The 24,370-nt window shown below is 48.0% G+C and overlaps 7 protein-coding genes across 7 annotated transcripts; 2 read left to right on the top strand and 5 right to left on the bottom strand.

Annotated features, from left to right (window-relative positions):
- Nucleotides 1-376: 376 nt before the first annotated feature.
- On the bottom strand, nucleotides 377-2,736 carry ONS95_002444 (uncharacterized protein; the record flags this gene model as incomplete). The annotated part of the gene is made up of 8 exons (XM_058495701.1): nucleotides 2,573-2,736; nucleotides 1,706-2,502; nucleotides 1,407-1,591; nucleotides 1,272-1,355; nucleotides 992-1,153; nucleotides 865-942; nucleotides 586-817; nucleotides 377-514 (listed from the first exon to the last, which is right to left on the bottom strand). The coding sequence occupies exons 2-8, from the start codon at nucleotides 1,925-1,927 to the stop codon at nucleotides 377-379; spliced, it is 1,101 nt and encodes a 366-aa protein (XP_058354429.1). The 5' UTR covers nucleotides 1,928-2,502; nucleotides 2,573-2,736.
- A 1,236-nt stretch (nucleotides 2,737-3,972) lies between these two features.
- SSN2 (mediator of RNA polymerase II transcription subunit 13) lies at nucleotides 3,973-8,568 on the bottom strand (the record flags this gene model as incomplete). The annotated part of the gene is made up of 2 exons (XM_058495700.1): nucleotides 3,973-8,481; nucleotides 8,530-8,568. 2 exons carry the CDS (start codon nucleotides 8,566-8,568, stop codon nucleotides 3,973-3,975), a joined length of 4,548 nt encoding a protein of 1,515 aa, XP_058354428.1.
- A 601-nt stretch (nucleotides 8,569-9,169) lies between these two features.
- On the top strand, nucleotides 9,170-11,089 carry ONS95_002442 (uncharacterized protein; the record flags this gene model as incomplete). The annotated part of the gene is made up of 1 exon (XM_058495699.1): nucleotides 9,170-11,089. One exon carries the CDS (start codon nucleotides 9,170-9,172, stop codon nucleotides 11,087-11,089), a length of 1,920 nt encoding a protein of 639 aa, XP_058354427.1.
- A 142-nt stretch (nucleotides 11,090-11,231) lies between these two features.
- ONS95_002441 (uncharacterized protein) lies at nucleotides 11,232-11,842 on the bottom strand (the record flags this gene model as incomplete). Its single annotated transcript, XM_058495698.1, has 3 exons — nucleotides 11,232-11,521; nucleotides 11,575-11,721; nucleotides 11,773-11,842. 3 exons carry the CDS (start codon nucleotides 11,840-11,842, stop codon nucleotides 11,232-11,234), a joined length of 507 nt encoding a protein of 168 aa, XP_058354426.1.
- Nucleotides 11,843-13,468: 1,626 nt separating this feature from the next.
- ONS95_002440 (uncharacterized protein) lies at nucleotides 13,469-21,173 on the top strand. The gene is made up of 11 exons (XM_058495697.1): nucleotides 13,469-13,896; nucleotides 13,946-14,693; nucleotides 14,753-15,272; nucleotides 15,323-16,572; nucleotides 16,621-16,671; nucleotides 16,726-16,800; nucleotides 16,846-17,077; nucleotides 17,122-17,217; nucleotides 17,270-20,303; nucleotides 20,364-20,724; nucleotides 20,787-21,173. Exons 2-9 carry the CDS (start codon nucleotides 13,955-13,957, stop codon nucleotides 19,350-19,352), a joined length of 5,046 nt encoding a protein of 1,681 aa, XP_058354424.1. The 5' UTR covers nucleotides 13,469-13,896; nucleotides 13,946-13,954; the 3' UTR covers nucleotides 19,353-20,303; nucleotides 20,364-20,724; nucleotides 20,787-21,173.
- On the bottom strand, nucleotides 20,192-20,409 carry ONS95_002439 (uncharacterized protein; the record flags this gene model as incomplete). The annotated part of the gene is made up of 2 exons (XM_058495696.1): nucleotides 20,192-20,349; nucleotides 20,397-20,409. 2 exons carry the CDS (start codon nucleotides 20,407-20,409, stop codon nucleotides 20,192-20,194), a joined length of 171 nt encoding a protein of 56 aa, XP_058354425.1.
- ONS95_002438 (uncharacterized protein) lies at nucleotides 20,557-24,108 on the bottom strand. The gene is made up of 4 exons (XM_058495695.1): nucleotides 23,520-24,108; nucleotides 23,246-23,463; nucleotides 21,653-23,187; nucleotides 20,557-21,603 (listed from the first exon to the last, which is right to left on the bottom strand). Exons 2-4 carry the CDS (start codon nucleotides 23,266-23,268, stop codon nucleotides 20,930-20,932), a joined length of 2,232 nt encoding a protein of 743 aa, XP_058354423.1. The 5' UTR covers nucleotides 23,269-23,463; nucleotides 23,520-24,108; the 3' UTR covers nucleotides 20,557-20,929.
- Nucleotides 24,109-24,370: the final 262 nt, after the last annotated feature.

The raw sequence follows: 24,370 nt of genomic DNA, 5'->3' as shown, positions 1-24,370 counted from the left end.
CTCCAATAGAGACGAGATCTTTTCCATGGTGAACGGATCGCTATTCGCAAAGGGAATGATGTGATTCCTTCGTATTCTTTTCTTTTTTTTCCGATTTCTTTGTGCTTGTATTGGTTTACTTCCTCATTGTTTCATTGCTACCGTCACAGCTTGCGACGGTAATCATCCCTCGCTTCCCAGCCTCTCATGAAATCTAAGGAACGGGACTTGAGCATCTGAACAGTAATGTCGTCTAAAGAAGCTAGACATCTAAATCGACCACATCTTCCCAGAATGAATTTGATCCAGACACTCAGCAGCGATCAGTGGCTGCTTAGCCTACATCTCTACTGAATGCCCCTACCTTGCCAACCTGAAGTCAAGTCGAGTCGAAAGTCTACACAGGTGAAGTGTCTTGCTTTTGGTGATAACTCTCATCACTGCTTGTGTGTTGACCTCGAATAATATTTCCGGCAGAACCCTGCTCCAATGTTCCCGTCTTCGTCAAATGCCGAGCAAGACCCTCCTCTCCATCCTAGTGGAAACGATAGTCAACACAACACCGAACATCTGTGAACTTTTGACAAGGACTCTTGTGGTACTCACCTCATGTCGTGCATGACCTTGGGCGATTATGGCAAAGCTGTCTCTCAGTATGATCTCGTAGACCACAGTTGCAAATAGCGTGGCAGGTACGTTCACAAGAATTGCAATCACCGAGTAGTTTCCGAATGCATCTCCTCCGAAAAAAATGGCTGCAACGATTCGTGTTCCGATATCACGAGCCAGGTTGGTTGAAATTGTTACGTTAGCAAACCCCCAAATCATGTTGGCGTAGCTGAAAGTTGTTAGTGATGTTCCCATATTTCCGGGTTTATTGCTCACGCTAAGCCGATGATGAATGGTGCAGATGTAGGTGAAATAAAAGGATTAGCTGGATCTAGGACAGCCCAAATTACAATTCTAGACTTGGTAAGCATTCTATGCTTCCTGTCCTGCGGTCGATACTCACCCAATAAAGCTATCGACAAAGAATTCTATGAAGAACAGGTACCCGTAGTTGGTTTGCGTTGGTGCCGGAAAACTGCAAAGTATGCTGCCAGGCCCTCCGAGCGAGTTCGGGCTCAGTCCTTCAGCCCTGAACTGGGCGGCAAGGGCTGATATTTCTGGCCAGCTAAGTGACAGGAGAGTCAATAATTGCCAGATCTAGGAAGTTTCAAGAACGGATAGACATGTCTCTAAAAAGTCTTGAAACATTCAGATTACAAAATGATAGGCTCCCCAATACGTACTATTGTCCAACCAAAACAAGACCGGCAATGAAGGAGCCGAGGATTTGAGCAAAAATGTATCTCGGGACCTTGGGCCAGGGAAATCTGAGACTGTCAGTTTGGATTTCTTGAATTACTGGACAATTCCGTGCTGACCCTTGCCATATAGCAAAGCATATCGTGATAGCTGGATTGAAATGACCACCCGATGTTGGACCACAGACAATGATAGCAAAAGCAATTCCAATTGCATAGGCCCAACCAATTTGGAATAAGGAACCGAATACAGGCTCCGTCTTATTGAGGAAGAATGAGGCTTGCGAGGCTATTCCTGGGTAGACCTAAGCAGTAAAAGCAATTAACTTTCGGTTACGCAAGAAGTGCTTTGGATATTAGAGACAATCGACAGTTGGATAGAGATATGGCGTAGGTCAATAGCTCTACACCACACATACATAGAAAAACACCCCGAGAGCTTCTGCAGCCATCTCTCTCATCCACCTTGGCCGAGCATGTTCGAAATCGAGTTTGCGTTGAGACACTGGTTTAGGTGGCACAACATTGCGCTGAACATGTCTTTGTACAGCATCTGTAACCCCTATTTCCATGTCATGCGTGTGCAATCTTTCAGCGTCATAGCCAGTGGTATGCGCATTTTCGATATGGCCGGACGACATGGTTGGTACTGACAATACTCAATTGTTGTGAGTTAAGACGAGAGATGTCAAATCTGATTACTGAGGAACTGGAGGAATCTGGGGGGAAATGGATGACTGTGGGGAGACCTTGTGGGGGCGGGTATTTTATCTGCTATCGATATTTGCTACGTAGTGTTGCTTCGGACATTGACCCCTCACATTGAGAGAGAGCCACAAGGCCAAGTGGGGTTCATGCTGGTAGAATTTATCCCCTCTAGGCAGGTGTAAAAGCGGGAGAAACACAAGGCTTTCAATGCAGGTGGAGAGTATGTTGAGTCTCATCCAGGCTTCTGGAGCGAGTGTCAGAATCCGACACTTCTACATAAACACATTCCATTTGGAGAGCAACTAGATGAACCTGCAATTTTGTAACTAAGAACCATGACATGGAGGTATACTGTGGTCCGGAAAAGTAGGCAAAGTTTGTTTTCTGAAAGAGCCAGAAGTGTCTAGGCGACGTAATGGCTATTGGCGGTCTGGACTACCGTCGAGAAATATCTGAATTGCCCGGATTGCAACCATCCTAGCTAGTTGCTTTACTCGGAGATAGACGGCTGAAGACACCCGTTTCGCAGTTAACAGTGTTGGGAATCAGCTCGCCCTCCATCCACGCCAACCACTCACCTAGAGATTGATACGCAATGGGTGTATCTTGCCCCTGAACTCGCGACTAGACCTCGAATTGGCTTGGCGTTAGCCATTACCACCGACGTAAGCATTTAGGTGGTGCGGGGGAGATCTACGTCTCCAAGTTTTGACAGCTTAGCATGTCCAATCAGTCGTGCCTTAGCTAGATATGTGTCGGAAATTTTGTGTCGAGAAAAATACTGCATGATAATGCTGTCGGACGTGTGCCAGAGATACCGCTGTCTCCAAATGTCCCTGTTCATCTGGTGACATTGGATGGATCATACAGGTAGCCCTAGGGCCAGTTCGAAGGTTTCTGAGGTTGCTGGGATCTGTCAACATTGGAATGATGACGTCTCGGGACGACTTGTCTAGCCGAGGGATTTCATGTCCGAGTGACTCTCATTTCAACCTTCGCCAGCAGCCATGTTGGATCTGTTCTTCTTGGACGGTGTCGAACTCTGTACGAATCGAACAACGACAGGTACCAGAGGCTTTTCAGGGCATAAGCTTAGTACCTTATCTCGCAAGGCGTCATCAATATTTGGTTGGTAAATCAGACCAAGCCTTTACTTTTAACGCCGGTATGTATTGTATGGGGAGTTGAGAAATCATACTCGTGCGGCACAGCATATGGCTCAAATACTGGAGGCAAAGAACATATTGTCGCTGTGTAATGACGCAGTCCGGCAACTTCGGTGTCGCATGCAGGTGACGTTTGGGTGCTGTGTTCCAAAATTGAGGTTCCTGCCACCAAGGTTTTCCAATGTCCCAGGGCAATTTTGTGACATCGGAGGACGCGATCTCAGAGAGTCTCAGAGAGTAGAGTATGTTGGTGAGGTTGGTTTATCGTTTCGAGACCTTTCCTCTCTTGTGGATTGGCAAAGCTTATCCTGAAGCCACAACGTTACCATGTGACCGTGTTGAAGATCAGACTAGGTAGGTATCTATTTACCTATACACTACGGCATGCCTTAGATTTCTGAGCGCCGGAAGAGTAAGCGTAGGGAGACTGCTCAAGTGGTAATCAAAGCACGTGGTATATTCATTACCTATGACTTTCTATATCCTAAATTGTGATGTTCCACCAAAGCCAACCTGGGGACTAACTGGTGCAATTGGAAGGATACAAACCAGCTCTGGAAACCAACAATGAGGGGTCACCTGATACAACACCATCTGTTGTACGAGATATCCTTCAGCTATTCCAGCCAAAAGTCCTCAGCCACAACTATTTGGTACTCGAGAGATCTTCGTCCTTAAAAACAAACACGTGACTTACATAGGTTTGCTGTTCGGTGTGATATCAATGATCTGCCTTGAAGGCAAGTTTGTGGGAACAAACAGAGTGAGAACGTTTGAACAGCCATCGAGGCTCCGGTTATTTACTTTATAGTTCACATCAACATGTACAAAGTTTTGACGGCTTTCTCGGCTGCAGCAATGTGCCATGGCCTTATATCCAGAACAGCATCAACAACACCTCTTGCCCTTGCAAGAGTTCCTAGGCCCCTATAGTACCCCAGAGTTTCCCGTAATAGTGACTCATGAAATGTTCTCGGGTTTCCAACAACCTCACTATGCACAATGTTGACCTCCATAACCACGGGAGGATCAGCAGCATTCGTTCCGCCACGTTTTATTAGATATCCACTGATGAGGGCAGGATTGGTGTCCATCAGCGAATTCGAGTTGTTCAATCGATGCGATAGTACTGCGCCCCAGGTCTGATCGGTGTAGTCGATCAGCCGAGCGTCTTGATCAGGTTCGACTGACGCTTCTGCAGTCGCAGCAGTATTGGTTTCACGAACTGGCGTTGGTGCATTTTCAGGCGACAGAATCGACGACTGTGAAGGCTGGGGAGTAGATACTGGAGTAACGCCCGATTGGGCACCATTGACATTTGGCGTCAATGTGACAAAAGCCGGTAGCAATCTTAGGGAGGGATCGGTTTGGACGGTCACAAGCGTGAGGCTTATTTGAGCATTCAACTCCTTTGAGACGAGGCCCGTCCAAAAGTCGAATTCGGATGAATCCATAACTCCAACTCTAGCAATGATGATGCGCCAGTGTATCTTTTTGCTCGCTACAACCTGCAATGTTGTTTCCCAAATCTCATTTGCAACTTCGGTAAACGGTGTGGAGATCGGCTCATTTTTGCGGCCTAGACAGTATGAAGCAGTCATCTGCCGCGTCCCTTTGTTATCTGTCCACGCAGCAGTGATCCATCGATCATCAATGCTCTGTGCATATGCGACGTGAAGGCATGTATTCTCCTGGAGTAAAGATGCAGAAGGATTCGCACTTAGTTTGAAGTCTATTGTCCTGGGGAGTGGCTGCTCTAGCATGATGGCAGGTGAGGATGACGGAGAAGTGAAGTCTATGCAACGGTCATATACCTCCATTGACAGTCTAAAATACTCCGAAGGCGTCGGGATTGCGAGCGAAGTGGGGGATGCGATGAAATCGATCGGAATGAGCTGCAACACCAATTCATTTGCTGTGGTTGCCCTTCTCTCGGAAAGAGCCTTCCTGTAGAGATTGAATAGATGCTGAAATGCAGAGCAAATGTGAACAAGAAGTACACTGTTGTCTACTGGGTACACAAAATACACAACGAAATTCCGCTCGCCGACCTGCAAGGCAGAAAGCGTCCTACTCAGCCGGGCAGCGGTCTCCTTGAGGGTGGTCAAGTGGTGCATTTTGTTGGACGATGTTATGTCCACCGCAAACGGCAGAAGACCGCTGCCGATATCTTCGGAGTCTACTCGATCATGGCTGCCGAATCTGGAGGACTCATATACACTTCTCATCTGGTCAAGAAAAGTACTGGCATACGCAGTTACCCCTTCGAGATTCGGATAGACGCAAACAGCGTCAATATCTTTGGTGCCTTTCGAGGGCCCTAGGCCCAGGTTCTCCCAAAATGGTACGGAGGAGGGAAGGATCGACAGCTTCGACTCTGATCTCCGGACTACGATCTGCGGAGGGATGATCAAGAACGGATTGTTCTGTCTTGTGTCTAGGCCATTTGGCCCCCTAGGATTCGGCATAGGCCGAGGGGGCAAGCGGAGCGCTTGTGATAGTATAGGTATCCCTTGAATGTCTAGAAAAGCGCGCATGGAGCAAATAGTCCCATCTTTGAGACATGAACTTGCAGCCTTTGAAAGCTTACTTAGTAGTACTTTCGTTCCAGCAGACCTACCCCATAACGAGGAGGCATCGCTTCCATTCAAACCAGGGAGATGAAATGTGCCGGAAACAGCTTGGTCTGCAAGAATTTGCGCAGTTGCAATTTTTTCCAGATCTGAAAGCGTATTTGGCTCAGTATCTGGCTCGAGTGAAGTGAAATACGTTGTCAAAGCCCAATCTGCTGGATCTGCATCGAGAAGCGGCAGTTGAGAGCCACTGATAGATTGAGGGGTGCCCACTGACTGCTCAAATTCCATAGCTAAAGTGTCAAAAGTCGAGGCGATATCGTCTTCTTCGTCAGCCTCCCATTTCCGCTTGACCCCATACTTCGACCCAACCAGAGCTTCGTCTGTAGTATGACTACTATCGTCCTGTTCCGAAACGGGACTCCCACCATTTGAAGTCATTAAATAATCCATCGGGTCTTCTACCAGTTTTGTTTGGCTATCCAAAGCCTTCTCGCCTAGCAGCCGAGCTATATTCCCAATCTCGAGTGATCCCTCATGTGCCTTGCGTCGACTTGTAAGGTACTGTGTCTGTGGTAACGCAGATATCTCACCAGATTTTGGTTTATTTCTTTCGCGGGAAAAGTCGAACTGGCCATGTGAACCGTATTTCTCATTTACAGACCGTAGTGAGTCCACAAAATCGATTTGCTGAAAGAGACTGGCACGCCTAGGTTGCTTTGTCACCTTTGACATCACCGATTGTTGAACGAGTTTCTGGAAGATGATCTCCTTGTTGAATGGAAGGTTGACAATTGGTTGGGTAGGCTGTGTACCTTCGGCTTTGGTCTGAGCAGATTCAGCTGTCAAACTAGTTGGTACAACAGTAGCAACATCTACCGTGACTGGCCCTGGAACTTCCTTGTTGTCGAGACTATCTGTGGCGTCGACTTCTGAGCTATGATTCTCATCAGCCGCTGCAACTGGCATCGTAGGTTCAGGGATATGAGCAATGGCAGCCGACTCTTGGGTGGTCGATACGGGAGCCGACGATGGCTGTTTGATGTCAAACTCGTCCACATCAGGCTCATCGAAGAAATTAAAGTCATCATCTGTTATGTGCGTCCCAAACATGTCTCCCCCAAGGTCACCAAAAAGATTATCGTTATCATTGTCATGTTCGTTGTCGTTGTCATTCTCGTTGTAATGCGCCGTGGAGTTCATCCGATCTTTCTTTGCAGACGCCCCCCACATATCCGTATCCGCCTCCACCACCGTGGGGTTTGGAGGAACAGTGCCACCTGCTTCGTGCGCAATCAAGTGATTCGGATTGCCTGGCGTTGATACATTACCGTCAAAAGACGGGGTCGCCCCAACTGGGTGTTGAGGTGCGTCTGGGGGAGTGGGATACATAGCACCTGCATTGCTGGCCCTTCGTAAGGCAGCCGGAGAATAGCTATGAGCCTGCAATGCACGAGCTTCCACATCAGCCTGCTCTTTGGAAAGTGTATCGGCGATCTGCCTTTCTTTTGCTCGCTTAGAAACAATAGCAGCTCTCTCATCCTTGGAGGTGAACCAATCTTCTGCAAACGAAAGAGGATCTCGACAAGAAGTGAGTGAATGTGTCATCTGCGAATCGCGAGCTCCTGATGAGCTTGATGTTTGGAAACATAAACGTGCTGGCCAAGGTACGATAGCCAATTCCTCCAGAAGTGGTAGACCTTGTGGATCGGAATTGGAGTATGGTAGGTAGCCACCAAGAATCTGAACATAGAGCCAACCACCAGCTTCAAGGGCAGCAGAGTCCAGCCCCTTAGCGGACAACCATGCTAAACATTTCGCCTGCCACGATCTGATGGTGAGAGGATTGATGCTACCATTTGGTCGTGATTCGAGCAAGCTGCCCTGAAGCTGACCAATGGACAGTGTTCCTGGGAGTTTGTTGTCATCCGGTATACAGTAGAACTTGGCTGCACTTCCACTGGGCGCAAGCCACAATGGCGCGCCGGGAGAAAGTCCGCACGTCGTACTGGATGGACTGAAGACATCCCTCAGAGTCTGCAACCCAGGTGCCTTATCAGAATGTGCCTTTAGAACAAGCACTCCCAATGAGGTGAGGCTAATGTCTAGTGTAGCAAGTTCTATCTCATGGCCAGATTTAGCACTCGACCCGGTAGATCTTGACGATGCCAGTATCAGAGTCCTCGAATTCAAGGGTATAAAGTTGTGGTCATGGCAGAGAAAGTAGACTATCGAGCTGAGGACTGCAGAGATGAAGTATTCATGTATATCCTTTGCAGATGTCGTGAACTCTGCCTTGACACCAGGTGATGGAGTTGGCGGCTCTTGCATCACACTCAGGCTTGCATTGGCCTGCATAGCCTTCGCATTGAGGGCTTGAGCATTCCGAAAAGCGTTCTCCAGTGATGAAGATGGAGACGAGCTAGCGCTACCAGCATTCATGGAGCCTCCCAAGATCTGCTTGCTCCGGGCGAGACTTGCTGGCTCGTAGACCCCCTTGTCCCGTTGAAGAAGCCCTAGGGCTTGGATGTCCACGGACGAACTGTTGGTATCGGGGTCTTTCGTGGGAGAGACGGCGGCAGCGTTACCATTGTAAAATAACCAGACGCCTTCCCGATAAGGATCGTGGTGCACCAATCTCCCATCTTGCCTCCATCCTGCTTCAAGGCTTTGGAGATGTTTCCTGGCAAGTCCCAAAGAAGTGCTATTGGACTCGAAGTATTCATAATTAATTGAGGAAAAATCATTCTATCAGGAATTTAGAAAGAGTTGTCTGGGTGTTTGGAGGGCACTTACAAAAGATATTACATTTGTAGGATACTCGCTGGGATCCATGGTAGTCGTAAATCATGAGGGGCTCCGCGTCAACAGCGGAGAGTGCTTGGGCGCGTCACGCCAGGCCAGGGAGCGTCACCTCCGGCCTTCGAGAAGTATATTCCGGGTACAATCGACTCGAGCCCAGGCTTGGGAGGGAACGAACGACTGGAAGGTGGAGCTGGTGTAGGATTCGCACGGCTCCATCATCGCAGTCAGCAGCCCAAAGCGATCGCTACAGCAGACCAGCCGTAGTGTTGAATTGCGCAAGGAGGTCGGGTCAAGGTAGCTGATATTGGCGACGGGCTGTGCTGGTTGCGATGCTGTGTAGTGACTTTGACTTGGGCTTGCAAGTGAGTGCAATGGAGGGCATTGTGCATGGCGCGCCGCCGGGCCTCGCGATAGTGAGGCTGGACTTAGTACTGGCGCATCACCGCTCGGCAATAATGGAAGGACTCTGCCTGTCTGCTTTGCATCGACTGTGGCCGTGCAGACCCGTTGTGGCGGCTCTACCCGGCACTAGACAGGCCCTGAAGAAATATTTTATCTTTCTGGCAGCCTCGTCTACTGGAGAGAGCTCAGAGCAGGGCATCACTTGGGAGATGCATAGCTGACCTTCAACATGAAGCTTACAAACTCCAACGAGGTGCTGGTTTACACCATTTCCGGTGCATCAACCGCTAGACCTCTGCCAGACTGGCTGGCTCGCCAGAGGAAACGCAGCTTGAAGAATGACCCCGAGTACGCTAATCGGGTCGAGCTTCTCCAGGACTTCGAATTCGAAGAAGCCAGTGCATGCGTAAGGGTCAGTGAAGATGGAGAGTGGGTGATGAGTACAGGGACATACAAGCCGCAAATTCATGCACACTACCTCCCCAACCTTTCACTGTCGTTTGCCCGGCATACGACGACCTTAAATCACTCCTTCATTCTACTATCCTCCGACTACTCAAAGTCCTTGCACCTGCAGACTGACCGACGGCTCGAGTTCCATACTCCAGGTGGATGTCACTATCAAACTCGCCTTCCACGATACGGACGGGATCTACAATATGATAGACATTCGGCAGAAGCCTTGGTTCCTGCAGTTGGAGTTAACGCGGAAGGCAGCGGGGAAGTTTATCGACTAAATCTCGAAATTGGGAGATACATGAAGCCATACCAGGTTGACGTTGGTGGCGATGACATGACAACTGCTGGAGGCGGTGCGCTACAGGGAGGAATCAACGTCGGCGCTGTCAACTGCGCAGCTATTGCCGAAGACAGCCACAATCTTTTAGCTTTCGGGACTTCGATTGGCACTGTGGAATTCTGGGATCCAAGATCAAAGTCAAGGATAGGGATTCTAGCTGGGCAAGAAGGCGAAGTAACCGCGCTTGACTTCAGTCGATCCGGCGAATCCCTGGCATTGGGAACTTCAAAAGGATTGGTTCAGCTCTTTGATCTTCGAAAACCGGTGCCACTCCTACGAAAAGATCAAGGATACGGCTATCCCATTAAGACGCTTATGCACATGACGACTTCATCCCAGGAGAAGAAGATTCTGTCAGCCGACAAACGCATCATCAAGCTGTGGGATGAGGCGGACGGGAAAGCATGGACTTCAGTGGAGCCAGCGGTTGACATCAACTCTGTTGCATGGTGCAAAGATAGCGGTATGATTTTAACAGCAAACGAAGGGAAGCAGCAACATGCTTTCTTCATTCCTCAGCTTGGCCCAGCTCCAAAATGGTGCAGCTTCTTGGATAACATGGTGGAAGAGATGGCAGAAGAGGCTCCGGCAGAGACCTACAACAATTACAAGTTCTTGACTCTTCCTGAGCTCAAAGCAATCAATTTGGGTCATCTTGTTGGAACTACAAATCTGTTGCGGCCATACATGCACGGATATTTTGTTGCATCCAAACTTTATGAGGAAGCCCGACTCATTGCAAATCCATATATTTGGGACGAGGAGAGAACGAAGAGAGTCAAAGAGAAGGTTGAGAAGGAGAGGGCTACCAGAATTAGAGGGAGCAAAAAGGTCAAGGTCAATCAAAACCTTGTTGACAAGCTTCTCAAAAGACAGGAACGAAGAGAGAAGGTGGACGAGGATATGGGTATTCTTGGAGATAGTCGTTTTGGAAAGTTGTTCGAGGATGACGAATTTGCTGTGGATGAAAGGAGCAGAGAGTTCCAAGCCCTCAACCCTAGCACGAAGGTTGATGGTCCTAGCCAAACTGTAGCTGTCAACAGCGACGGTAGTGACAGCGAGGACGAGGATGAGATTGTGAAACCCAAGCCAAAACCAGAGATGCGCATCTCTTCGTCGTCATACAAAAAATCTGGACATCAGCGGCAAGACAAAGCTCTTGGAGCCAGGACACAGAGCACAGGCCGGGTCAACAAGAATAAGGGCGATATTGTGGGTGAACGTCAAGTCACATTTGCACCCACTGGAGGGAGGAAGGGCAAGGACAAGGAAGAAGCAACACCAGCGCGAAAAGGACGACGAGACGACGGCAGGAGAAGCGCAAGTGGGAATGTCTTTAGGAATATGTGATCACCTCCTGCCGGACTCCAAGTTCCTCAACGCCTACAAGGATCGCATGTCGATCCTAAAACGCCCCTTGTATAAAAGTACCACAACATGTACTGGACATCAACATAATCCCGTGACAAGCCACCCCACCATGGACTACACGTTACCGGCCAAACTTCTTTGCCCATTTTGACTCTTTGAACTGAGGCTCGGCCATTTCAAATGACATCAACTTCGTGTGTCCTTTTTCAACATCCGTTGTATTTGCTCTCCTCGGGCTTGGAACTTCCGCTATCTTCGTCAAGCCTCGATTCGAGCGGCTATGTACATCCTTGGGAAATGTCGATCTCCTAGGAGTCAATGCTGTCGCAACTTTCCTTGCCGACCTGCGAATGCTCTCTCGGACTTGCCATGATCGTTTCTTGGCCAAGTAAAACAGGATTGCCGAGACAGCTGTTACCGCGTTAAAAGGAGAACCTGTGCATTTAACATTGGGTGACGCTTACCTCCAAGTATGCACACCGAAACTCCCACGACAATTATTGCAATTATGCCGCCTCTCGAGATTGCAATAGAACCATGGTCCGCTCCAGCAGCACCAGCTGCTGAATCTCCGCTTCCTGGTGATGATCCAGCATCTCCTGCCGAAGGCCCTGGAAACAAATTAATCACTAGTTCTGCTTGGTTTGACACTTTTCTCTTACCATCACCGGGCTGCGACGGAGTAGACGTTGCCAGCGTTTGGTAAAATGAGGACACCGCGCTTGCAGACATCTCGGGTGTTAGAGAGACGGTGCTTGTTGTTGGTATCGCTGAGGACGAAGTTTGGGAAGATACAGGATCCTGCGCTGTAACTATAGGAAATAGAAAATGCAGCAGCAAACTCAAAAAAAATATCGATTTCATCTTGCTGACAGGCGGGGTGGTATATTAACAGTGTGTTCGACTAGCCCAGGCGCCGGCAGTGGACGTGATGTGACGAGATTCTGAAGAACGTTGTGATGGTGGCTTCTCGCTTTGACGGGAAAATGTGATGAGCCCGTCTTGATGCGGAAATGCTGCACGTCTTAAAGAGCAGAGCGGCTACCTTGAGGCCTATCATTGGGCCCACCTATGTATATTTTCGAGGACTAAGGATTTGTGAAACAAATCGACGGTGATATGGATAGCATCAAGCATGGCTGCACTTCAATCAGAAGGGGTGTTGATTGGTGAGGCGGGATTCTGGCAGTGGTGGTCAGCGGTTAAGTTAGTGCTAGGGCTCTTGGCCGCTGTCTATTTCTGGGGTGATCAGGCCAATCGTTGGCCACTCCTCAGGGGTCTTCTTTAGCGTGGACTGCTAACTTCGACCTCATCAATCCACCACAGCGGTAGTCTTCGCTGACATGCGACAATTCATTGTCGGAGAAGTTATATCGGGATTACTGTGGAAAGACGAGGCTGGATTGACATCCTCCACGATACTCAATGGAAGCAGCAACGCAGCGGGGGCCTCAGCCTCGGTAACCGCGATGCCTCCTGAAAAGCCTCATATCGCCTGCTGTGACTTGTGTGTGTGCCGGTACGCGCTGCAGACATCGAGGGGTCATATGTGTCCAATGCTTGAGTGTGCATAGGCAGAGGAGATCTCTCCCGGAAATAGCTTCAAAGTGGGCTCTCGCAGCGGTATGGGGTCACGATGAGGACTCCACATCGTCGGCCGTTGATGTCTTGTCCAGGCCCAAGGGAACTCCCTGTGGTGGAAACCCGCCTTTCTGCTATTAATGGGAACACGTAACTGACTCTGCATAGTGATTCTTTTTGTTCCAGTTCCTAGCCAATAGCATCCAAATGTCATGTAGATTGTGCAGCCGGAAAGCTACTGATCCGCATCTACAATATCACAAGCCAACGTCCCGGTTGTGGTTCAACATGCCATGGTAAGGTAGGTATTGAAACTGGATCACACGGACTAAATGAATCATAGAGGTATTGCCATCTGTCGATGCTGCATAGCGCGAAAACGAGATTGGCAATATCGTTTGCTCATGCTCGGAAAAAAGGCCGAAGATTGAACAAGGAAGGTTTGAGATATTTCTTCCCCTTCTATGTCAAGTTCTGGTTCTTCTCAACAAAAACATGCTATATATTTCTCACGTGGCTACTGAGAAGTTTACGTGCTGCATGTTACAGCTTCTTTTTCCTGGCTTTGCGAGACGTGGAAGTGTCGCTTTCAGAGACCGCTATAGGTGAAGTCCCCGTATAGCCTGCATAGATCTTGAAGACAAAACTCCCTGGCTATGTCGAAGTTATCCTTTTTGTCTCTAGAAGTTTTATGAAGTTGCATACATCATGCGAATACTTTGGTTATTGGACAATGGGTGGCTATACTTACATACACTTACTTCACGTGTCTTGCTACACGTGATCATTCGTTCCCTCGTTGCTTCCATTTTCTTCAAGCTCACTTGAGTGAGGCACCTCCAGAGTCTGCGTGCTTGCCACCTTGGCGAATGGCAAGTAATTTGCGGTACTGAGTTTTTACCCTTAACCTTCTCAATTTTATTATCACCACTCTTCAACCAACTTCTCATCAATCTTCCCATTGTCTGTTTCTGTGGATCTTGCGAAGATCACCATAAATCCACAAGTTCATTGTTCTCCTGTTGTCGAATTCGGAGTAGTAGTACTACATCCAAGAGCACGACTCGTCCGCCGTCCCCATTGAATTGGAGCAGCATCTTGACAAACTGGTGTTGCCTTCTTAATCATCAGCCAGTACACGGGCTGGGGCCTCCTGGGTTGGATCTGCGTAGTATCTGTTGACTGAGGATTTGCATAGCTCGCTGGTAAGCCTCTCTATGCTGATCCACCTGAAGATACTGACAAGGCACCCAGCTAGTCACAATGTCTCAACCGCTTCCTCCTGGCCGTCCAGACTTTGACAGTCAGCAACAACCTTCCCCATCAAGCAACAGTGAGGATGAACACTTTGCTGATGATATGGATCATTTATCTGCTGCGGATGAGGTTGATCAGCTGGGACCATACGAGGACGATAACAACGTGGAACCTGCGGGGATCAATGCGCAGGACAGCAATCCATCTGTGATTGAGGAAACCCAATTCGTCCCTCTTGAAGCTGACAGCCAACGCGAAACTAAAGCCTTGGATGTACCTCCTGCACCAGCTGTGGATGAAAGCCTCATCAATGTCCAAGACAGCAATCTGTCACTGATTGCAGATACCCAGTTCGTTGATCTTGAAGTTGACACTCAAGCGGAAACTCAGGTCTACCATCCACCTGCCGTTTCCGGCGTTGCTCCCAGTTCCGAGCAGGCGATCGGCACAGCTAACAATCAAGCTTGCGGAGAAGAGGCACAAGTTTCAGGTGTCAATTGTGAAAACTTCAGCAACACGGATCCCTACGCGGACTTACCAACTAAAGCTGCTAAGAATGGTAAAATTTCAGGCTTTATTCAGCGTCCTACAGTCAGTGATGATGAGCATGATGGAAAGGGCTTCAAGTTCCGACCACCAGCCAAGCCTGCTTTGGTTCGACCACAATCCAAGGTTTATCAGAACGCGTTTGGAGTAAGTACTTCGGCCGCAGCCACGGAACCAAGATCAGCTTTCGAGCCTGTCCGTAAGGATTTCCCTCCTGTTTTCAATCAATCAAAAGAAAGTGCTAATACCAAAGCACAGACCGAACTGAATCTGCGACCCCACACTTCGTTATCAATACTCTTCCGTCACAATCGGATATCGATACCACAAGCTTACTACAGATTCCTCAAGATGCGGCAAACAGCAGCACCGTTCTTCAAGCCTTAGATCATGTGCCAATACACACAGTCGGACAGAGGGACCAAAGTGAAGGTACTACAAATGTATTAGCATCTTTAGAAGCGAAAGCGATCGTTTCTCTACAACACGATCATGTACACCCACAAGTCGAAAAATCCAGTAATATTCATGCGGCGGTATCAGACCATTGCGTTCTTGAGGATATTCCATCATCAGTGTCCTTGCATCCCATTCCAGGTGCCGAGCTCGCCAACCCACGCCAAACGGGGACCCTGGATCCCAGCCACATTTCGAAAGACAGAGTCAACAATATGCAAGCCAGTCGAGAAGAATCTGGTCATCATTCGGCACCACGTAGAAGCCCGTTGAAACCATTGTCAGCCGCACGAAACAGCGGGCAAGCTCGGAGAAAGTCTCGGTAAGTACACTGCTGTATGGGCAAGCTTGTAAGAATTAAGTCATCTTCAGTAGTCGATATAAGCCGTTCCCCGAGGTAGTACAAAACCTTCGTGCCTTTCCTCGTGAAAGTACCGCCTTCGACCGGCACGAGACAGAGGTTTCGGCACAACTACGAGTTGATAATGTATCCAACAGCTCATTTTCTGGAGCAATGTCCAACGACAAAAGGTCAAGAACAGCTAATTTTGAGTCAAATCAAGTACCCGACCATTCTTTGAGCAAAGCCGATCCGGAAGTACCAACTCAGCCTCGTGATCACCTCACCAGACTTGACCAAGGTACTGGCTATCCTGATCGTTCACAAACTCTCTCTACGCATATTGATCGTAGAGAGACTATTCACCACCACGAAGCCGATGGATACCGGCCAGCCAGTCTCTATCCACAGCATTTACCTGGTTTAGCGGAATCGAATATTGGAATTGAGCTCACCGAGCAACATGCTTTCCCACTTGATGAGCTTGCAGGACCCCAGTGCTCTCATTCTAATGATGGAGCTGTATCTCATCCACATGAAGAGTCCTGTAATAACGACGAAATTGAGCTGCCCCAGGCTGTGGTTGAAGGTCAGGACAGATTTGGTTCAGAACTGCTTTCGGGTACCAAGCGCAAGATTGACGACAATATGCCAGACGACCAGATGTCTTTCCAAGAACCACCTCGAGTACCATCAAGAGCACATTCCGTGTCAAGACCAGACTCGCGACGCAGCAATCAGGGTCGAACACTACGACCCTTTCCCAATGCCGATCGCAAATCTCGAGTTCTCAGCACAAATAAGCATGATGCTGGTAGCTCGAAAGTACTTAAATTATCGGTCACCCAGAACTCGCTGAGTATCGCCAACACTAAGGACAAGAAACACATTTTGGCCAGCTACAAAGAATTTCTGCACAAGGGAGAAAGCTACCAGGAGGTTTTCGAGCAGTATGAACAACAAGCAGCATTCATCGAGACACAGGCGTCTAAGATTGTGCAAATGCAGGGAGATGTCGCTTGTTCGCAGCAGAAAATAAAAGCCTTGGAGGCAGAGAAGATTTCTCTGACGCAAAATATGAAAAAATTCGCCGACATGAGCTCGAAGTACAAAACGCATATGAATGAAGTGGTCAAAGCACAGAAATACTTAACGTCTCAGGCGGCTCAGATTCAAAAAGAGTCGAGCGAAATCCTCAAAGCTCGCACAATTTTTGATAAGATCAAGAAGGTAGTCGAAGATGCCAAGGATCTGCGAGTATCGGCACAGCAGATTCATGATGGTGAGGCCATCTGCTACAAGTATATGGGCATCATCTAACAGAAACCAGTGTCAACCCTCAACCAGGAGCTTAAACGTGCTAATAAGAGACTTTCGATCGGTACGTGACCTCCCATTCTGCTAATACTTGACTAATGAAGTACGATTGGGACAGAGAATGAGAAGCTTGGAGTTGATAAGACAAATCTTGAGGAAGATAATGCAAGACTCAAGACAGACCTTGATACGGGTCAGTTGCAAGTAAATTTCATGTGGTACTGCTAACACCAAGTAGAAAAAACCACAACGGAGTTATTGAAAAAGGATCTCGACCAGAAAGCTGATGACCTGTTACTGGAGACGCGGAACAGGGAGCAACTTGAGAAGCAGCTCGAGTGTCAAGCTACAGTCCACAAGGAGCTCATTGATCAATTAAAGCAGCTTCCTAACGCCATGTCTCAAGAACTTCGGAAAGAGGATGGTGTTCTAGCGGAACTGTTGGGCTCAGGAAACACAACACGTTCAAAGTGAGTTCACCACTTTTGGGGTTATACTTGACTTAGAATTCTAGGCTTGATGAAGTAGCTTCTCTTATTCAGCAGTTGAAGTCGGTCCAACCAGATGCATCTGCTTCGTTGGTCAAACTCTTTGAGGATCTATTTTCCAGGTGATACATAGCCCCACTTTCCTTTAATTGTGGTGCTAATTTGCGATCAAAGGCACGAGAATAGAAGCCAGAACTCCGAGGCCGGAATAGCTGCTTTCCAGAAAGCCATTGCAGAAACCTTGACGGAGCTTAAGGATACACTAGGCCAACTCTGCCTGAGCAAAGATGCCGAAGCGATATACAAGGATCAGATCTCAAGCCTCGACAAGGCCAATGAAATCCTGAAAGCAGAGAAGGCTACCAGTGAAATTGAGGCACAGAGATCAACCCAACAGCATGAGGAACTTCGGCGCCATCTTGCTGATTGCAGAAGCCAGCTACACAGCAGAGAAGAAGAGCTCGAAGCGGCTCGTGCAGTTCCCGTAGAGGACTTTGGCTTAACTTCAAAAATCCAGGAGCTCAATAAGGCCAAGGAAGCACTTGAGACGCAACTCAAGAACGCTGAACAAGCATTGAGGAATGCCCAAAATGAAGCCAAGTCTAAATTTGAGGCCGATGCCGAAAATGTTGCCTGTATCAAAGATCTCGAACAGAAACTGGCCGCTGCTATTAATCGCATCGATAGCTTCGAGAACGAAAAAGCTAGGTCTCTTGCTGATCAAAACCTCAAACACGAGAGAGAGATCCAAAGGCTTGCTCAGACAGCACATGAGCAAAGGGAAACAACACGTCTGAAGAGCCAGTCAGACTTAGAGAACACTGAGCAGAGGCTTGAGCAGGAGAAGTTGAAACATGCGCAGACTTTGCAGGATTTGTCACAGCTTCAAGCCCGGTTTAAGGCCCAAGCCGAAAGCACTACCGATCGAGAAAACGAACGAGTGGCTTATCTCCAACAGACAAAGCACCAGATGGAACAAATTCAACAGTTCATTGAAAAAGCCCCCAGCCAAAAGACTCCCGTCTTGTCTTCTCAAGAGCTACAGTCAATCAAGAAGACTGCAACAGACACTCGACAAATGATTGTTAAGGCCCTTGAAGATCACTCACAGACCGTCCTGACAGCGGCTGAGGAACAAACCCGATTTGAGGCCAAAATTCGAAAGACCGGGGCTTTGGAAATTGAGAAGTACGACATGGCAAAGGAAAACATTTCCTTGAAAGAAAAGATCACAGAAATGCAGCGGCAACGAATTTCGCATGCCACTGTGCCACAATCATTCGTCAGCGACACTCCTACCCCCAATATGCTACAGGAAGCGGATGACGAAACACTCAGATCGACTATGGCTCGGAAAAAGCTTCAGAAATCGAACGATTTAATTATCACACCAAGCAATAATTCTAATGTGGAGGATTCTGGATCGTTGCGTCGAGCAGCAAGCCTGAATGCGTCTTCATCACAGACCACCAAGAGAGGCAATTTCGCTGGGAGCAATAAGATCATGGTAACACCTCAAATTGAATCAAAAAGTGTGGATGCCGGACTCTCTCGTGAAACCGATTCTCAGCAGCGAGCAGCGAGCTCACAAAACTCTTGGAGATCTATCAAGCCTTTTTCGACGTTCCCAAATTCAAGCCCCTCAACCGAAGACGACCTTGTTAGTCTTGTGGACTTCCCACCCGAAGATAACGCCTCCCACGGAAATGATGTCAAGTGTACAAGCTCAAAGGCCCCTGGGCAGACTATTTCTGGTGTGTCCTTGAGTGTCGCCACAGTTATCAGGCGTTCCACTGGAGCAGATACGCGTGGGCGTTCTGAACGTAAAACCAGTTTTGCCTCACATGTTCCTTCCCAACCATCACCTCGTGATGCAATGCCGGCCAAATCCGCTATGAAGAAGCCTAAACAAAATCCCAACTATGCTACTGAGGCTTCAAATATCGCTTCTATTGTTGGCAAGGAAGAAAATATCAATCCCCCCCGTCAGACTCTTGGCATGGACAATATTCGAGGTTTTAGAAGTGGCGCTACTTCTACATACATTCTGCATCAGAGTAGCACGCAGCAACTGTCTGGTGATGTCCTGGAAAAAGGTTCATACCCAGCTGCACCCAGCCGCTCCGGCCAGAAGAGACCACATGATGGCTTGGAGTCAAGCAATGCATCAAAACGCCTCGTTACGACTCAGAGGACAAAATCGAGTACTCGCTCAAAAGAGATTCCGGATTCTCAGGATAAGGGAAAGCCCTATTGAGGGCCATTCGACGAAAACCTTTGCCACTATTTGTGCAACGAAAATCCATCCTTAATCTTGGGCTCTAAACGGCTGTTTCGCTTGCCAACCTTGTTCTGATACCAGTGTATATTGTCGGCTTCATCCCCTGATTTCGAAGCTACGAACTGGTGAACGGAGATATGTAACCATGGGTTGCTCTGAATATGGAGGGATAATGTGAGATGAAAGTTACAAGTGGTTGTGTTCAAGTCGATGGAAAGTAAGGTGCTCATTTCATTGACAGAGATCTTGCAGTAGGATTTGCTGGGAGGGGACATTCTTGGAGTCGAATCTCTTGCTTCAGCACTTGAAATGCCAACATCCTGCCTGAATATAGAATCTGCTGCGATTGCAATAGCTAGACATGACAACTTGCTGATCACATGATTGTACGAGTACACCCATAAATTTCCCTCAGTCCCTGTGATGCATGCCCAAACGCCATTGGTTTTCCACACAACCCCAAGTTAATGTACAATGCATTATGATCGAGTCATTGATGACTTCTGTGGTGATATGGCCCTCAGTTTGTACCTCTTGATTCCGGCGAAGTGGCGATCAGTGTCGTTGGGTTCTCAAGCACAGACTACCGTCCGCCGCGCTTCTGTTCGAGGAAAAGAACCTTCTTTCGTACTGAACGTGAGAGAATTAGCTTCATATCCTGAAATTTTGACCAAATCCAATCTTCTCTTTCCACAGACACAGCCGCTGGGAAGCTTCATATGCCCGTCATGCCTTTCCTGCATAGCACAAGCCTTGTCCGTCACCCTGGCCTTCTGTACCCAGCAGGAACATAACATCCAGTATACCCATAAATATTACCAAGCACCAGATATACAAATGTCTGTATAGAACGTACCAACAGGATCGTATTTCAGCATACTCAGAGGTCGATGCGTCCGCGGTCGAACGAGGGTTTTGTAGTATCCGGTAAGGGCCATGGACACCAGCCTCACGGCAATTGTGCGGGACTTGGCTGATAATAATTAGTAAGGCATATGTAAACTGGCGGGCTTTTGTTACCTTTCTTTGCCATTGTGTGGGTGCTTGGTGATGTTGAGGAGTTCACTTGGAGAGCTTAGGTGCATTGTTCCTGAAATTTTGTTTGGCCTCAGGTTGAGTGGCGTGCCAAGGTGTGGGTGGATGTGGGCTCGGTTCGGCACCTCAATATTCAAAACAAAACAACGACGTTTGCCTGTAAGATGAAATTATGGCAACCGCCAAACTGGGACATACCATGCTTTGTCTTTGCCTATATTTAAGAGAGTTGATACCACTTGCTCGCACGTTAACGATCACGCATAGAAATGGCTCAAGGTGACGAAGAATAATTTGATGTTTATGAGATCAGGTAAGATAGATCGAATACAACAATAGCTAGCCAAAATACGAGTCTCTGACATAAACTCCAAGCACTCGAGTCCACATGAAATGGAGCCTTGTTAACCTCAGTATCTTCTTTCCAGTTGTACTGCTCATATCCTCCGAGGACTCTGCTCGAATCTCATCCTCTTCTTCAAGATCCGTGCATGTTAAATACTCGACATGATGATGCTTCATCGCTGCCCCGATCCCCCATTCTGATCCTTCCGAACATCCAAGCAGATCAACCTCTCACCTTTAACAGAGAGTACTTTCAGAATGACGAATCCACTGGCAATCATTGTCGATAACTGAATAGGGACATCGATGCTGAAGCCTTCACTCCCTGACTCGGCTCGCCTGTCGAACATGCCATTGTAGGGTCCTTTGGTTATGAGCGTAGTATTTCTTTCATTATGGAGCAGATTGGTCAAGATCATCTGATCATCGATACCCGTCACCTCGGCGATTTCCTTGATTGATTCGCAAACCACTTGACCCCGAAAAAAGTCATGCCACGGCCATTCACAAACGTACCGCGACTTTGCAATTACGAGGATAAAACCGGCTAGAAGCCAAGCAAAGGTTGTGATGTTAAACGGATCCACTCCAGCCAGTCGGTCTCTAAGGGAGAACGGAACAGCCATGGCACCACAGACTAATGACCCGCATAGAGCTAGTATCGTGTACACATAGCGGTAACATTTTAATGTAACCGTTGTTTCCGCGATGATCCATGCTTTCATGCGGCGCTCGACCAGTTTGTATTTTTCTGCATCCGATTTGGTTTTTATGCTGTTGACTCGAGGAAGGTCAAGTTGTCCTTGACGCGATTGGGACTCGAGAATTCTAGTAAGATTTGTTCCAGCTGATATCTGTTAGGAAGGATCTTGGAATGAGGGATAGAGCTTGCACACCTCGGATGGTTCTATTCAGTGGACTGCGAGAAATGGGCGCAACGTCCGGATCTGGTCCATGAGCTGTGTCGGCTGATTTCATTTTGTGCTGTTTGTCGTCCCATGCAGCTGTAGTGACGACAAACTTTGCAGTAAAATGCCTCCGCTCGAATTGAATGACAGGATCTTCATCCTCGCTGTTCCCTGTTGCGTAATCTAACATGACGCCCATCTCGATTCCGGTATGGCTGTCAGTGAGGGCGAAAGGGACCATGATGGATACAATGTTGTCGAATCGTCCCGTAAGAAATCTGCCAGCTTTGGGAACTGAACCTTCGCTCCCTTCTGACCATTGCCATTGGATTGTAGTTAGATCGCCAGCACTGCGAGGTGATTGGGCCTTGGACCCTAGATACTCCACGTTCTTCATCAGATTTTGGAAGGCGGTAAAGCTACAATTGACATGAGTAAAGTCCGAAGTTGCTGCAACATCTCCACGACGGTCGTTCGAAATTACAGTCAAGCTTCGCTCGAGACCTGTCTCATAGACAAGTGTGCATAACTCGAAGCAGTTCGGCGGGTTTCCAGTTTTTTCCGATGCGTACAAAGCGAACACGGCATATCGAAACAAGTTTGCCAGCCGGACTCTTAGCGAATAGTGATCCTGGAAATAGTATCCTGTTATGTCTGCTTCTGCCTGCGAGTCTATATCCATCTCATCTCTACTCTCAGAGCCGGCATCAGTAGCACGAATCTTCAGAACTCGGATATTCTCTTTCGCATCGCTGTCGGTCATTCGAGCCAAAAGGTCCTCGGCAGCATCTAAGGACAGTGATGCATATTGCGATGGATTGTAGGACAGTATTTTAAGTTTCGCTGCCCATTTGGCCAGGATCGCCAGAGAGTGGTTATTCCAGTAATCACTTGTCGCAGAGCGTACTACAAGTGTTGCAACGTTGCTTGTAATGTAGTCGACAAGAGCGAAATATACCATTTGGTTTGCTTCAGGCGGATCGAGTGTCTTAGGACGTCGTGCCTTGACTTTATCCTCATCCTGTTCGAAGCGAGTCGTAAGTCGCGTCCTTGCATCCTTGAAGTTACGAACAGCGGCAGATAGGGTAGCAATCCACCGACAGTGTTCCAATACATGAAGTGTATTGTCATGATCGATCACCGAAAAGTTACAGATGATCTGGTCGGCAAGATGCGACAGATGCTCGAAGGTTGTCGAGTCAGTTCGGTCCAGGATTCCTTTGCTGTCAAATATCAGAGGATCTTCAGATGCTGCATCTGCTTTCAAACGCCTGATCTCCAATTGCCAGAGATGGTTTTCGGTAGCGGTAGATATTCCATAGTTCCTCAGGTCGTCAAACTTCGGCAACCCAGTGAGACTGATTCCACCTTTGTTGTATTTTTCATGCTCAGTGGCACGTTTCAAAATGTCTTCCTCTTTGAAATCATAAATGTGATCACTTCGAGAAAGGGTCCCTCGCTTGGAACTTTTGTGGGGTAATCGGTAACCAAGTCCTGGTGATGGGTCAGGACACTCCTCGGATCTGTCCCCCATATTAGCCTTTCCCATTGAAAGAACTTTTTGATAATGGAAATACTTACGAGGAAAACTGTTTCTCACTCATCTTGTTCTGCAGCTTTATGAACTTGATATGTTGCAAGTTCCAGTATCTTCATGTTGGGTAGAAGTAGTTCCCCAAAGCCTTGTACAGATCAGGCTGAGGAGTTGAAGGAGAGCCATCAAGTCATCAAGACGGGATGCTCAGCCCCAAGCCACGATCCTAGGCAACAGTAAGGCTGTGAGCAAGAGACCTAAATGTCTCAAGCCACAATAAGTATCTTCAAGGAAGCTGTCTGATTTGGGGGCCATATTTACGGAATAGGAAGGTGGAATGTTTTTCAAAAGCAACCTGCATTCAGCCGAGAAAAACACCCTACAGAAAGCCTTGAAGTCCTCCCATAATGTCTGCGAGACTAGCCCAAGTCCATGTGAGATATGCAGCCGACGTAAGTAAAAGAAAGAGTTGGGCAGCCATAGCCTTGTCGAAGTACGATTCCCACGTCCTCTTGCCTGCCAGCTTGTTTAGCCCCATCCATCATGTCAGCTGTGGCAGGAATGAGCATTCGTTACCCGATCTAAGGGGAAAGTTCAAGAAGGCTCTTAGAGATAAGTTGACATCTAGTCATCCTGCCGTGTCAGATCATAGTTCCAGCTGTGCTTGCTACCTAAAATTCACATCCATCGTCGCCTTCATCAAATTTAGTACAACTGAAACATGTCTGTTAATGACTACAAGGCTGCTCGTCGAGGGCTACTACAGGGTGCACTCAACTCGACGACATCAGTTCCGAATCCCACTTCCACCGTTCACGAAGCACCCATAGATCTCAAAGTCGACTTGATTGACATTCGTGAGAAAGAACAATGGGGAGATACACCTCTCATCACTTTGACGCCTAGCCGACATCAGGCGAAATCGAGCAGTGCAGCAAAATACGAAGATTATGTCCTTGTTCTAAGAAGAAAGTTCAACATCAGGGGCGAAAAGACAACAACAAATCTTGAAATTTGGTCGCCACATATCCAAAAAGCCTTTCGAGCTGTCTTGGGAGAGTATCCCTCGATCAGCTTCGATTCCACGTTGGTCGAGATCCCCAAGCCTTATGTGCCATTGTTCCACTACCGCCGCGAACTTCGCGATTATGCATCAGATGCCTCCAGATCAT

Source organism: Cadophora gregata, assembly GCF_030347475.1.
Source record: "Cadophora gregata isolate MNR1 chromosome Unknown scaffold_11, whole genome shotgun sequence".
NCBI lineage: Eukaryota > Fungi > Ascomycota > Leotiomycetes > Helotiales > Ploettnerulaceae > Cadophora > Cadophora gregata.
The sequence above is the reverse complement of the archived record's forward strand: the minus strand, read 5'-3'. Positions and strand labels throughout refer to the sequence as shown.